The following is a 13252-nucleotide window of genomic DNA, read 5'->3' as shown; positions in this document are numbered from 1 at the left end:
AGGTGACGAAGTAGATAAAGCACCGGCCCTGGAGTCAGGAGTACCTGGGTTCAAATCCGGTCTTAAGACACTTAATAATTACCCAGCTGTGTGGCCTTGGGAAAGCCACTTAACCCCATTTGCCTTGCAAAAACCTAACAAAAAAATGTTCTGTCTGCCTTGACAGGTGGACTCCCAGGTTTTTATATTGTCTTAAGTTACTTTGAATGGGATTTCTCTCTCTAGCTCTTTCTGCTGTATCTTGCTAGTCATACATATAGAAATGTTGAGGATTATTGAGTTTATTTATATTCTGTGACTTTGCTAAAGTTGCTAATTATTTCAAGTACTTTTAGATGATTTTTTGAAATTCTCTAGGTATGCCATCATATCATCTGCAAAAAAGTCCAAGTTTTGTCTCTTCCTTCCCTATTCTAATTCCTTCAATTTCTTTTTCTTCTCTTATTGCTGAAGCTAACATTTCTAATACAATATTGAATAGTAGTAGTGATAGTGGGCAAGTGGGCATCCTTGTTTCACCCTGATTGGGAATGCCTTTAGCCTATCCCCATTGCATATAATGCTTGTTGATGGTTTCAGATAGATACTGTTTATTATTCTAAGAAACAATCCATTTATTCCTATGCTCTCTAGTGTTTTTAGGAGGAATGGGTACTGTATTTTGTCAAAAGCTTTTTCAGCATCTATTGATATAATCATATGATTTCTGAGAGGTTTGCTATTGATATAATTAATTATACCTACAGTCTTCCTAAGAGAATGATGACTTGTTAAAACAATTAGTGATTGTCACTAAAAATTATAAGATTTGATTTATGGTAAAATGTTGGGAACTAATTTATCCTAGAAATATGGTAATTAAACCATACAAACACAAAAGAGTTGTTTTTTAGATAACATTTTCCTTCACACAGAATTATATAAGTGAAAGATTTGGCTATCATTAATAATTGACATCGGGTCATCACCTACAAGGAATTTATAGCTTTCTGCTCTAGTTATGATTTGGGTAGACTTTGGCAAGTTCATGATCCCTGAAAGGTGTAACTAAGATTTTTGCACAATTTTCAGAAAGAAAATTATATTATATACATATTTTATATATATATATATATATATATATATATATATATGTTGTATTAGCCTTCTGAGTTTGTTAGTCATATTATGAAAATGAAATCAGAAATTATACTATCCAGTGTCATACTAATTAATACTCTGTTGAAGTATATAAGTTTTGAGTCTGAAGACAATATTTCTCAGGATGCTTGATGTTTTTATTCATAAAGCACATTGCATGATTCTTTGAGTGTTTCACTCAACTGCACACAGCAGTCTGCTTTGCAAACATAAGAATGGACTGGTTTACTAAATTTTTCAGTTATATGAAAAAAATTATCCTCTATTTATATCCTTTGAATTAAATTACATCAGAATAGAGGTGTATACAAAAGTTCTCTTCCTGATCCTTACCGCTCCAGTAGGATAAGTAGAATATTCTGGTGATAATTTTTAGGATCTCAAAAATCTGATACTTCTTAATTTGACATTAAAAGTTAGTCAACTAATCATGGAAGGTTATTCCAATGGTCTTTTTAACTACTGAAATAAATTAAAAATTTTAAATCAGGAGTATGTACATTTTAGATTCACTAGTAAATATCTGCACTCTCTAGCAGCATTTTATAAAACATCAATCAGCAATGTGTCTCTTCTTGCTAATTACAGCTGTTAATTAACACAAATGAGTCCAATCTCAGCAAATTAACCAACAAGGCTGAACTGATGCTTTAAGCATTGGTAAGCAGGCTGGGTGTCAGGTGGTAGTGCAATATGCTGTCACACAAGGAAATCTAGTGCGGATTCGGCACTTCCCAGGCCAGAAGGTACAAGGATCATTTAGAGAATCATATGCCACTTGAGAATAAGCTCCTGTCTAACCAGTAAAGGCTAACAACCTATCGAATAAAATGATTTATAAACTACTTTCTTTTATACAAAGATCACACATACACAACAAATTAATTACATTTTATTGATGCAGTAGTCCTCACTTTTACTGTCTTTGATGCTCTCACCCTTATTTCCATTTTCAACTTTCCAACAGTTTCAGAATTTTTTTCCTTCAATGACCAATGCTTGATTATCTTCAATCATTACCAATTCAGTGGCTCCTGACCCTGTTTGCACTCAGTCTCTACATAATCATCATACAATTCTTTCAAATGCAACAGCAATTCCTCTAGGTTTTCTCCAGTCAGTGCTGACAAGGGGATAACCTTTTGTTCTAATCGAGCCTGAAGTTGGGGAAAATTGACTTTAGATTGAGGAAGGTCAATCTTATTTCCAATGATTGCATGTGGTCGCTCTGACAAACCTTCTTCATATTTCTCAAGCTCATATTTTAAATCCTCAAGCTGAGTCCAGGGTTCTGCTACTGAGAGATCCACCACAAATAATAGAAACCGGCATCGCTCGATGTGTCTTAGAAAAGCAAAACCTAAACCTCTGTTTTGATGAGCTCCTCTTATTATACCGGGAATGTCAGCTACTACAATTTATAAAAAAAGCAAAAAAGTAAGATCAGCAAACATCATATATGGTTAAGATTGCCTCTAGTTCATCTCTGCGAAATTTGGTTGAGTGAAAACATGACCATATATAGTAATTCTGGTGGTCAAAAATACTGAGTTTTATTATGATTTTTTTTCATTCAACGGTTTATTACTGTCTATGGAGGTACATCTCATTTTCCTTTTTAGAAAATATTTGAATAGGAAAAATTATGGAAATGAAGGGAATAAGGAGTGTGGAACATTATGTAAGATGTCAATTTTTAAAAATATGTTGGTTAGTTTTGGTTAATTATTTTTTCTCTTTTTTATTCTTTATTAATGAGGGATGGTTCCCTGTAAGGGGAGGAATTCACTGGGAGATGTAAATAACTTGAAAATAAAAGATAAAAATTATTTTAAAAAATTTGAGGGACAATATACATTGGGTCAAATTATCAAGTGATTCCCAACAAATTCTACCTGAAAATTATTCAAGAAAAAAATAGTTTTTCGTGAGCTATAAATAACTTAGGAATTATTGTGAAGAGCTTTGGAAATACAAAGAGCTACCCAAATAACATTTCCAGTGGGTTTACTGGTAATTTTAACAAGTACATCATCTCCTAAAATAATTTTTCCCTCTTAAATTTCACAGAAAGTTTTTCACATCACATGTGGGCCCACATGATACTGCTGTGAAAAATACAGCACAAAGAATAAAAGTAGTGAAATAATTTCCTCATTACTGAAATTTAAATGCAAATTTTCTTAACAGTAAGGTGACAAGTTAATAATGAAAGATCACTCCCCCTAAAATCTATAATGATGGCATTATCAGAACATTTTGAGTGGAAAAACATTTTTTAACATTTTAAATAGCAAGCTAAATTCAATTAAATCTAACCAGATATCATATCCACATTTCCCTCAATTAACTATTATTTTAAAAATCATCCTACAAGAGTGAGTTAGAAAATTTACCTGCCACTTGTTGGTAGCCTTCATAGTGAACAATGCCTACATGGGGCTTTAAAGTGGTAAATGGATAAGAAGCCACAGCAGGTTTTGCATTGGAAATAGCTCTAAGAAGTGATGATTTTCCAGCATTGGGAAATCCCACCTGGAAGAAAAATGTTTAAACAGATGATTTCATGAAAATTTCTTTACACTTAAAATGGCTGAAACAAATCAGGATTCAAAGAATATGGAGAATGAAAATTAATTTTGATGGATGACATGTATTTAATTGACTAATTTACTATTTATTAATAGTAAACAGAATAGCTGAAAAATGAAGGAATCTCAATTTATTATTTCTTGAAAATTAATAAGTCCTTATAAATGCATTCCTATAATATATTGTTTTTAAAGTATAAATTTTTTCCCCAATAAAAGAAACACACTAAACTTGAGACAAAAGAAGGTGAAGGAATTGATATTTACCATTCCTGCATGAGCCATAGTTTTCAGTTCCAAATAGAGAACTCTTTCTTGACCCTGTTGCCCCAGAGTACAAGTTACTGGGGCTCGATTGTCATTGGCCAAAAAAAATCGATTGCCTTTTCCTCCAGCTCCCCCCAAAGCTGCAATATACTCATCACCTGGGTGAGAAAGATCAGCTACAATTTCATTTTCTTCTTTAACCAGAGTGCCTTGGGGAACCTTAAAAATAAGGAAAGTATTCATTATATCTATATACTATATATACAACTATTGTAGTTTTATTCTTAATTTCTTCTCTAAACAAAAAAAATCAAATAACCACAAAACCAAAAAAGGACAAAAGTTTTATGTTTATTAATCAGATGTTGCAATGGTTTTGTTAAAGTTCCCTGTGCTCAACACTGCAGTTACAAAGTATATTGAAAATATAGTCCCTGATCTCAAAGAACTGAACTTAGAAGAGATTGTGTAAGATGTCTGAATTATAAAAAATAACTTAATACTTTTAAGAACTTTATGACATAGAAAATGAATGATAATACAAAGGAAAAAAGCATTAAGAGAAAGGAGAAGTGTACTGTTACCAAAAAAAAATGTCATAAAAAGACTCAAATTAAATTTATTTCCTAATGTCCAGGGACAATTACTGATAGCTTGTGAAGAAAAACAAACTTGAGGGGGGGGAGAGGGGGTGTTTCTTTTTTTTATTTTCTAGTTTTTTAGTTTTTGAAAGGCAATGGGGTTAAGTGGCTTGCCCAAGGCCACAAAGCTAGGTAATTATTAAGTGTCTGAGGCCAGATTTGAACTCAGATACTCCTGACTCCAGGGTCAGTTCTCTATCCACTGCACCACCTAGCCACCTCCCTTTTTTTTTTTTTTAAATAAAAGAAAAGCTTCCTTTCAGTACCAAATTTTTCCTGGTCTGAATAGGAGATATATTTTTGCCCCTTTTTGTCTCAAGACTTCATGTATAAAATTCAAGATAAGCTACTAAATTACAGGAACCCAAGACATTATGCTTAGTTCTATCATTTCTGATAAGGAAATGACAATAACAAACACAACTTACTTTAATGTAGAGGCAATCTCCATTACGCCCATAGCAGTTTTTGCTTCCACCAGCCTCTCCATCAAACCCCCTATACACTGAAAGGACCGAAGATAAGGATCTGACGTGCTTATCAACTAAAAATTAAATGAAGGTTTATTAAATTATTTCAGACTTGATTTAAATGGAGTGATGCACAGCAAACATAAATCTTCTCTAAGTACATGTCTAGCAGAAGATATTAAATTAATAATATGATTAATTAGAAAAAAATTCTCTTCATTTTCCTCCAGATAACCATGAAAATAGTTTTTCTTTGCAGTTTTCAAGTATGAAGGATATTTTGTTTTAATAAAACATGGTCACCAAATTAATTGTTAAGTTTCAAATTTTTCTTTGGAGAAAGTAGTAGCTTTTAACTTTTTACAGAAACAAAGGATCATTTCTCTACAAGAAAGAGCAATTCACCTTTCAGAATAACGTGGCCACCATTTCCCCCATCTCCGCCATCAGGTCCTCCATATTCTTTTCTGGGCTCACTATGAAAACAACTCATCCCATTGCCTCCATTGCCTCCAGTCACAAACACTCTTCGATGATCCACAAAATACCGTTTCTACAAAGGTCATTTTCTTCTATTAGTATATATTTTAATCTTTCAACAAACTGTATATTTATGTATGTATGCATACATGACATTTACCCTTGGTATTTATAAGTACTTCAATAATTCCACATCTTCTCAGTTCTACAGATCACAAACCTATTGATACCTTTTATTCTAAGAAAATCTTACACACACACACACACACACGTATATATACATATCTCTTTTGACACATCTTCTAGTTCTTTTGTTTTGTGGATGCCAGTGAGGCACTTACTCATTTCATATTCCTCATTCTGTCTAAATAATAAAGCTACTTCCTTTTCAATCAGAATCCCTATGGTTTTAAAAAAAATTAATCCTCAGATAGCTAGGTGATGCTGTGAATAGAGCACCAGATCTGGACTCAAGAGCACTTGAATTCAAATCCAATCTCAGACACTTAGTAATTACTCAGTTGTATGATCTTGGGCAAGTCACTTAACTCCATTATCTTGCCAAAAAAAACCCACCCCAAAATTAATCCTATTAACATTGCTAATGATCACTCCTGATCATTCTAACTTTAAAGTAACATAAGATTAAGTGCTGAAAGGGATGTCATTGGTTATCTTCAAAAGTCTTTCACTGAAAAATAAAGAAACAGAGAGACCAAGAGAATTTGTGACTTATCCAATATCACAAAAGTAGCAAGTAGCATAGTCAGGATTTGGATTCAGATACTTTTATTTCAAATCCAGCCTCTCTTCACTGCAACCACTCTACTGTCAATAATACATTTGTTTCAAAAGGCAAATTAAAAAAAATACACATTACAAATAAAAATTTTAATGAGTTCTCAGTTCTTTAATAAAGTTCTCTTCTTAGTATAGAAGTGACTTTGGATACTCAAAGGCTATGCCAAATTTTTTCAGGTCTTAAACTTCAAGATCAGATAGCCAGACAAACTATATGTCTATCTTCCCAGTATGACCTAGTTAAATATAGAGAAGCTTACCACTAGAATGTTGACCATCAAGTAAGGATTTGGGTTTGTTTGAGGTTTTTTTTGGTGGGGGGAAGATGTAGGGAAGTGAAGTTAGATCACTGAAACTTATGAAAATTACTGAAGTGGGGAATCTTTGAAGTGCTGAAGTAAACATTCAATCCTTAAAATACATTTTAATCACAAACTCCAGATATGTAACTTAAAAACAGAAAAAAACTATTCCCTACACTTTTAAAAATACAACCTCTTGCAACCTAGGTTATTCATTTAGGCAGCCTGGTGTAATGAGAAAATGAGAGATCTGGTTTTGAATCCAAATTCTAACACTTATTTACCTATGCGACTAAAGGGCAAGACATGTAACCTCTTTGGTCCTCAGTTTCCTGATATGTTAAATGGAGATAATATCTACATTATCTCAGAGGATTTTGTGAGGAAACTGACTTACAAACTATAAAGTAATATATAGGGGCGGCTAGGTGGTGTAGTGGATAAAGCACCGCCTTGGAGTCAGGAGTACTTGGTTTTAAATCCAGTCTCAGACACTTAATAATTACCTAGCTGTGTGGCCCTGGGCAAGCCACTTAACCCCATTTGCCTTGCCAAAAACAAAAAAAGTAATATATAAATGTGTTGTTGCTTAAAAAGAACAATTCTCTCGCAAAATGACAAAATTATGATTCAGAAATGAAAAAGGGAAAAATAAATATGACAAATGTTTTCAAATAGAAGTCACTCCCATAAGCAGAAGAGACATTTTAATAATATACTTTCTGACTAGAAAATCAGATTAAAGAGAAGTAGTGTTACATTTAAACTTCTTTTCTAGTTGTGACTTTTTTTTTTTAAGATAAGAGATCAACAGCTGGCTAAGTGGCACAGTGGATAGAGCACCGGCCCTGGAGTCAGAAGTACCTGAGTTCAAATTTGGCCTCAGACACTTAAAAATTACCTAGCTGTGTGGCGTTGGGCAAGCCACCACTTAACCTCATTGCCTTGCAAAAAAAAACCTAAAAAAAAAAAGAAAGAAAAAGAGATCAACTAAAGGATTAGGTATCTAACCATTTATAACAAATGAAGGTGATAGTTTTTGTTAGAACTTAAGGACAATATCACTATAAAATGTGGTCATCAGCTTCCTAATACCAACTTTTAAGGACAGCACTCTTCCAAAAAATCTATATTTAAAATATTTAAAAATACTTGAAGATGTTTAAAAAAATAGATTTCAGATCAACTCTTGTTTTTGAGCTAAAAAAAAAATCTGACTCCATATAGTGGGCACATAATAATCTGCTGCAAATCTTAGTCATTACAAAATCCTTTCCATAATACATTGAAAACCTCTTCATCATATATTGATATTTTCACAGAGGGAATTTTTTTTAAAGTCTTTTAAATGTCTTTGGCACCACCACATGGAAAAACTGCGAATTATTGCTGCAAGAATCAATTTATTTTTATTGCAGTCCACATTAAAAATTTGTTCAAGGCGCAGCTAGGTGGAGCAGTGGATACATCATGGACCCTGGAGTCAGGAGGCCTTGAGTTCAAATTCAGCCTCAGATACTTAATTACCTAGCTGTGTAACCTTGGACAAGTCAGTTAGCCCCATTGCCTTGCAAAAAGAAATATCTATATAGTCCTTGAATAATTGTGACCACATTATGATAATTGGGATCAACAAGGACAAGACAATGAGGAAAAACTCCCCCAAAATAGCAGTTCTTATCTTATACAATGGAAGCTAATGATATTATTTAATTTTTTTTATTTAAGGCAATGGGGTTAAGTGACTTGCTCAAGGTCATACAGCTAGGTAATTATTAAAGTGTCTGAGGCCGGATTTGAACTTAGATCCTCCTGACTTCAGGGCCGGTGCTCTATCCACTGTGCCGCCTAGCTGCCCTAATGATAGCATTTTAAAATCAAGCTTAAAAACAGTATTAAATGCAATACACTTTGAAGAGGGGTTATGAATTTTCTGTGTATTTCTTACCAACTTTTTCTCAGAAAGATTTCTTTTCCGTTTAGGTTCCTGATGATTTGAACATTGTACACAGCTAAGGAAGAGAGGCCTTGGAGACACTTGTTGCTGAAATAGGTAGCTGGGATCAAGAAAAGTGTTTGTAGCTGGAATCCAGGACCATTTGCCTTCCAATACAGCTCTTAGTGTGGAGACAAGCCTTGAAGATAGCATGCTCACCTAAATGAGTTAATTTTGCCAAGTCAGTTCTTTAGTTTATCATAGGATACATACGCAAATTTATGGCACCTTAAATAAATTGTTTCCAACTCTGAAATTCTTTGATTATATGTACTGACCCTGTTTTAAATGAAATCAGAGATATTTATAAAACTAAGACAGGATATCAAATCATTCATTGGTGGGTTCCTCATTTAGTATCTGGAGTTAAATACATATATAATTTTAGAACTAGAGGGATCTCAGGGATCATTTGGTCTCCTCCTTTCTCAATACTCTGGAAGATTTAAAAATGTAGAAAACAGGCCCAGATGTGAAATCATTTGTATAAGGTCACACTGTTAGTTAGCTTCCCTTCATTCCTGACCTTACTTTTCTTATAGTGATTTTAAACAACAACATATATGCTACACAGAATTTAATAATCTGAAAGAACTTCAGGGGTCATGTAGTTCAAACTGGACTTGACCTGAAATCCTGTCTACCTAGTCTATAAGTGAGATAGTGGCTGCCACTTAAAGACATACAAGGAAGGGGAATTCACCACATTTCAATACAATCTTGCTTAGACAGCTCTAATAATTGTTAGGAATTCTTCCATTATACCAAATCAGAATCTGTATCTCTGGAAATCACTACTCTTAGTTCTGCCCTTTGGAGCCATGCTAAAAACAAGGAAGAAAAAATCCAATTCCTTTACCACATAATAATCCTTCAAATACCTAAAGACAATGATTGAGTCCCTTCCAAGTCCTCTGCTCCATGGTAAAACACTAGTTTCTTCAATCTGTTCTCTTTATGATTTCTTAGTCATCTCACCATCATGTATAGAATTATAGATTCTATATATGTATAGAATTATAGAGGACAATCCTGAGAAATAAAGAGAAAATCCTGAGAAAACTGAGGCCCGGGGAAATTAAATGACTCTCCTAAGGTCACACAGGTAGTTGGCATCACAGGTATAATTTAAACTCAAAGTCATAAACTCTAGAGCTTTTTCCACTCAGCTGTTCTGAACTGCTTTAGCTTGTCAATTCCTTCCTAACATATGGCACCCAGAGTTGAACACAACTCAGCAGGACTATCACATCTCTCATACTGGATACTATTTCTGTGAATGTGGCCTGGGATCATATTAGCTATTTTTGGCTGTTAAATCACTGCTTACACTGAACCAAAAATCCACTAAAAACTTTTAACTGTGCCCATGCCCTGCCCTCCACACTGTATTTGCAAAGATAATTTTTTAAAAATAGAGTGGAACTTAAGTTGGATCTTATAAAGTTCAGCCTAATGGTCTTACTTATTAAAATCTTTCTGGATCTATATAGCTAACCCAGTTATGTTCATTACAGTCAAACAGACTAATATCTTCAGTCAAGTCAATGATATTTCAAAACTAAAGGCAAAACTATTCCCTCAAGATATGGATATTGAACATGTAAAAGCTGTTCAGCCTAAGGAATCATTAGTATATTTTTAGTTACTTTTTGCAAATGGGATTAAGTGGCTTGCCCAAGGCCACACAGCTAGGTAATTACTAAGTGTCTGAGGCCGAATTGGAACTCAGGTACCCTGACTCCAGGGCCGGTGCTCTATCCACTGCGCCGCCTGGATGCCCCTTGATCTTGTTTTTTGCCTTTCGGTAACTCCCCAGGACTTAGCATTGTGCCAGGCTCTCCAAAGCACAAAGATCTGGCTAACTAAAACACTTGTTGAATGCACTGACGTGCTCTCTACGAAGTGCTCTAAGGCAAGTACACCCTAGTACTTCTTTCTTCAACCGCCAGACTGTACTTGAGGACACAGGATCTTAGGTTTCCTGCAATGTAATCACGTTCAGAACACGCTCCTATATCTGGAAAGGCACTGGACCAAGAGTCAGGTAACTGTTATTAGCTCCAGCTCTACGGCCTGGAGAAACACTTGATTTTTCTGGGCCTCAGTTTCTCTGTTTGTAGAAGTCTCAAGTCCTCCGAAGCTCTCAAACTTGGACTCTAGGAACGCTAATTCTTACCCTGCGCCCCTTCCAGGGGAGGAGCCTCTCTACAGGCCTCCCCCAAGCCCCCATGGCCCCGAATTCCACGGAGCTATCTTTGCCACACCTTCCCTGACCACGTCCGCTTTGTATTTAGGCTTAACCTTGCCTACTAGCCTCTGATGCGCTTGGGGCCCGGACTCTGTCTTACTCCCTTTGGAGATCTCCTCCAACGCCGGTGCAAGGCCCTGCTGGGGGCTGGGGCTCCGGGAAGAAACGACTCCCTCAAGCTGACCCTTCCCGCCAGCCACGGGATCCGAGACTGCCGGCCGCCACCCCGGGCCGGGGATCACGGCGCTTCTCTAAGGGCCCCAGCCAAGTCCTGCCTTTTTTGTAGGGTGCAGGTACGAGCGGAAACGGCCTCGAAGCACTTCAGAGTTCTTCCCCAACCGAGTACCGGCTTCTCGGCAGAAAAACACTTACTTCGCTTAGGAGGAACCTTCCGGCACTACTTCCGGCACTACTTCCGACTTCCCTCGGCCTAGGCCCCGCCCCTCGCTCTGGTCCCGCCCCTTCACTCACTCAGCCGGGGAGGCTCCTTCCTCCGCACCCCGCCTCGCTTAAATGCCATTCCCAGTGCGCATGCTCGTCAACTCTCCTTCCCGCTCCCGTGCCTTCCGTGATGCCCCATTTCCCTCAGCCTGGGTGTGTTTGTGTGTGTATGTTTGTGTATATATGTTTATAAGTGTGTGCTGTGTTTGTGAATGTGCATGTCTGTGTGTCTCAGTTTATGCTGTCTCTGTGTGTGTGTCTGAATCTGTGTGTTTATGTGTCTGAGTGTGTTGGTGTGTGTGTCTGTGTGTGTGTCTGTATCTGTGTGTATATGTGTCTGTTGGTGTATATGTGTCTCTTTGTGTCTGAATCTGTGTGTATATGTGTCTGAGTGTGTTGGTGTATATGTGTCTGTGTGTCTTTGTATCTGTGTGTATATGTTTCTGTCTGAGTGTGTTGGTGTATATGTGTCTGTATCTGTGTGTATGTGAGTGTGTTGGTGTATATGTGTCTCTGTGTGTATTGGTGTATATGTGTCTCTGTGTGTGTCTGAATCTGTGTGTGTATGTGTCTGAGTGTGTTGGTGTATATGTGTCTGTGTGTCTTTGTATCTGTGTGTATATGTTTCTGTCTGAGTGTGTTGGTGTATATGTGTCTATCTGTGTATATGTGAGTGTGTTGGTGTATATGTGTCTCTGTGTGTATTGGTGTATATGTGTCTCTTTGTGTGTGTCTGAATCTGTGTGTGTATGTGTCTGAGTGTGTTGGTGTATATGTGTCTTTGTGTGTGTCTGAATCTGTGTGTGTATGTGTCTGAGTGTGTTGGTGTATATGCGACTCTGTGTGTGTTTGTATCTGTGTGTATATGTGTCTCTTTGTGTGTGTCTGAATTTGTGTGTATGTGTCTGAGTGTGTTGGTGTATATGTGTCTCTGTGTGTGTCTGTATCTGTGTGTATATGTGTCTCTGTGTGTTGGTATATATGTGTCTCTTTGTGTGTGTCTGAATTTGTGTGTATGTGTCTGAGTGTGTTGGTGTATATGTGTCTGTATCTGTGTGTATGTGTCTTAGTGTGTTGGTGTATATGTGTCTCTGTGTGTCTTTGTCTCTGTGTGTGTGTCTGTATCTGTGTGTGTGTGTGTCTGAGTGTGTTGGTGTATATGTGTCTGTGTATGTGTGTCTGAATCTGTGTTTATGTGTCAGAGTGTGTTGGTGTATATGCGGCTCTGTGTGTGTTTGTATCTGTGTGTATATGTGTCTGTCTGTGTGTGTGTCTGAATCTGTGTGTATATGTGTCTGAGTGTGTTGGTGTATATGTGTCTCTGTGTGTGTCTGTATCTGTGTGTATATGTGTCTCTGTGTGTTGGTATATATGTGTCTCTTTGTGTGTGTCTGAATTTGTGTGTATATGTGTCTGAGTGTGTTGGTGTATATGTGTCTGTGTGTGTCTGTATCTGTGTGTATGTGTCTGAGTGTGTTGGTGTATATGTGTCTCTGTGTGTCTTTGTATCTGTGTGTATATGTGTCTGAGTGTGTTGGTGTATGTGTGTCTCTGTGTGTCTGTATCTGTGTGTATGTGAGTGTGTTGGTGTATATGTGTCTCTGTGTGTATGTGTCTGTGTGTGTTGGTGTATATGTGTCTCTTTGTGTGTGTCTGAATCTGTGTATATGTGTCTGTGTGTGTTGGTGTATATGTGTCTCTTTGTGTGTGTCTGAATCTGTGTGTATATGTGTTTGAGTGTGTTGGTGTATATGTGTCTGTATGTGTGTATGTGTCTGAGTGTGTTGGTGTATATGTGTGTCTGTATCTGTGTGTATATGTGTCTGAGTGTGTTGGTATATGTGTCTCTGTGTGTCTTTGTATGTGTGTATA

General features: G+C 36.5%; 1 protein-coding gene across 5 annotated transcripts; it reads right to left on the bottom strand.

Annotated features, from left to right (window-relative positions):
• Positions 1 to 1136: 1136 nt before the first annotated feature.
• MTG2 (mitochondrial ribosome associated GTPase 2) lies at positions 1137 to 11373 on the bottom strand. Of its 5 annotated transcripts, none has more exons than XM_074210404.1 (7): positions 11312 to 11373; positions 8641 to 8847; positions 5515 to 5662; positions 5068 to 5183; positions 3999 to 4217; positions 3537 to 3675; positions 1137 to 2551 (listed from the first exon to the last, which is right to left on the bottom strand). In XM_074210404.1, the coding sequence occupies exons 2-7, from the start codon at positions 8839 to 8841 to the stop codon at positions 2157 to 2159; spliced, it is 1218 nt and encodes a 405-aa protein (XP_074066505.1). In that variant the 5' UTR covers positions 8842 to 8847; positions 11312 to 11373; the 3' UTR covers positions 1137 to 2156. The 5 variants fall into 5 exon arrangements, with proteins under 5 accessions (XP_074066505.1, XP_074066509.1, XP_074066506.1 ...); XM_074210408.1 differs by lacking the exon at positions 11312 to 11373 and adding an exon at positions 11215 to 11305; XM_074210405.1 differs by lacking the exon at positions 11312 to 11373 and adding an exon at positions 11040 to 11203.
• Between the last annotated feature and the right edge of the window lie 1879 nt (positions 11374 to 13252).

Source organism: Macrotis lagotis, chromosome 1, assembly GCF_037893015.1.
Source record: "Macrotis lagotis isolate mMagLag1 chromosome 1, bilby.v1.9.chrom.fasta, whole genome shotgun sequence".
NCBI classification, from domain to species: Eukaryota; Metazoa; Chordata; class Mammalia; order Peramelemorphia; family Peramelidae; genus Macrotis; species Macrotis lagotis.
The sequence above is the reverse complement of the archived record's forward strand: the minus strand, read 5'-3'. Positions and strand labels throughout refer to the sequence as shown.

What these genes read in the sequence shown, in the direction of transcription:
- MTG2 (XM_074210404.1), bottom strand. Translation starts at nt 8,841, where the DNA reads ATGCTATCTTCAAGGCTTGTCTCCACACTAAGAGCTGTATTGGAAGGC. An exon ending in TGGCCACGTTATTCTGAAAG is followed by an intron (nt 5,184 to 5,514) that starts GTGAATTGCTCT and finishes TTTAATTTTTAG; the next exon opens with TTGATAAGCACGTCAGATCC. An exon ending in GAGATTGCCTCTACATTAAA is followed by an intron (nt 4,218 to 5,067) that starts GTAAGTTGTGTT and finishes CTTATTTTTAAG; the next exon opens with GTTCCCCAAGGCACTCTGGT.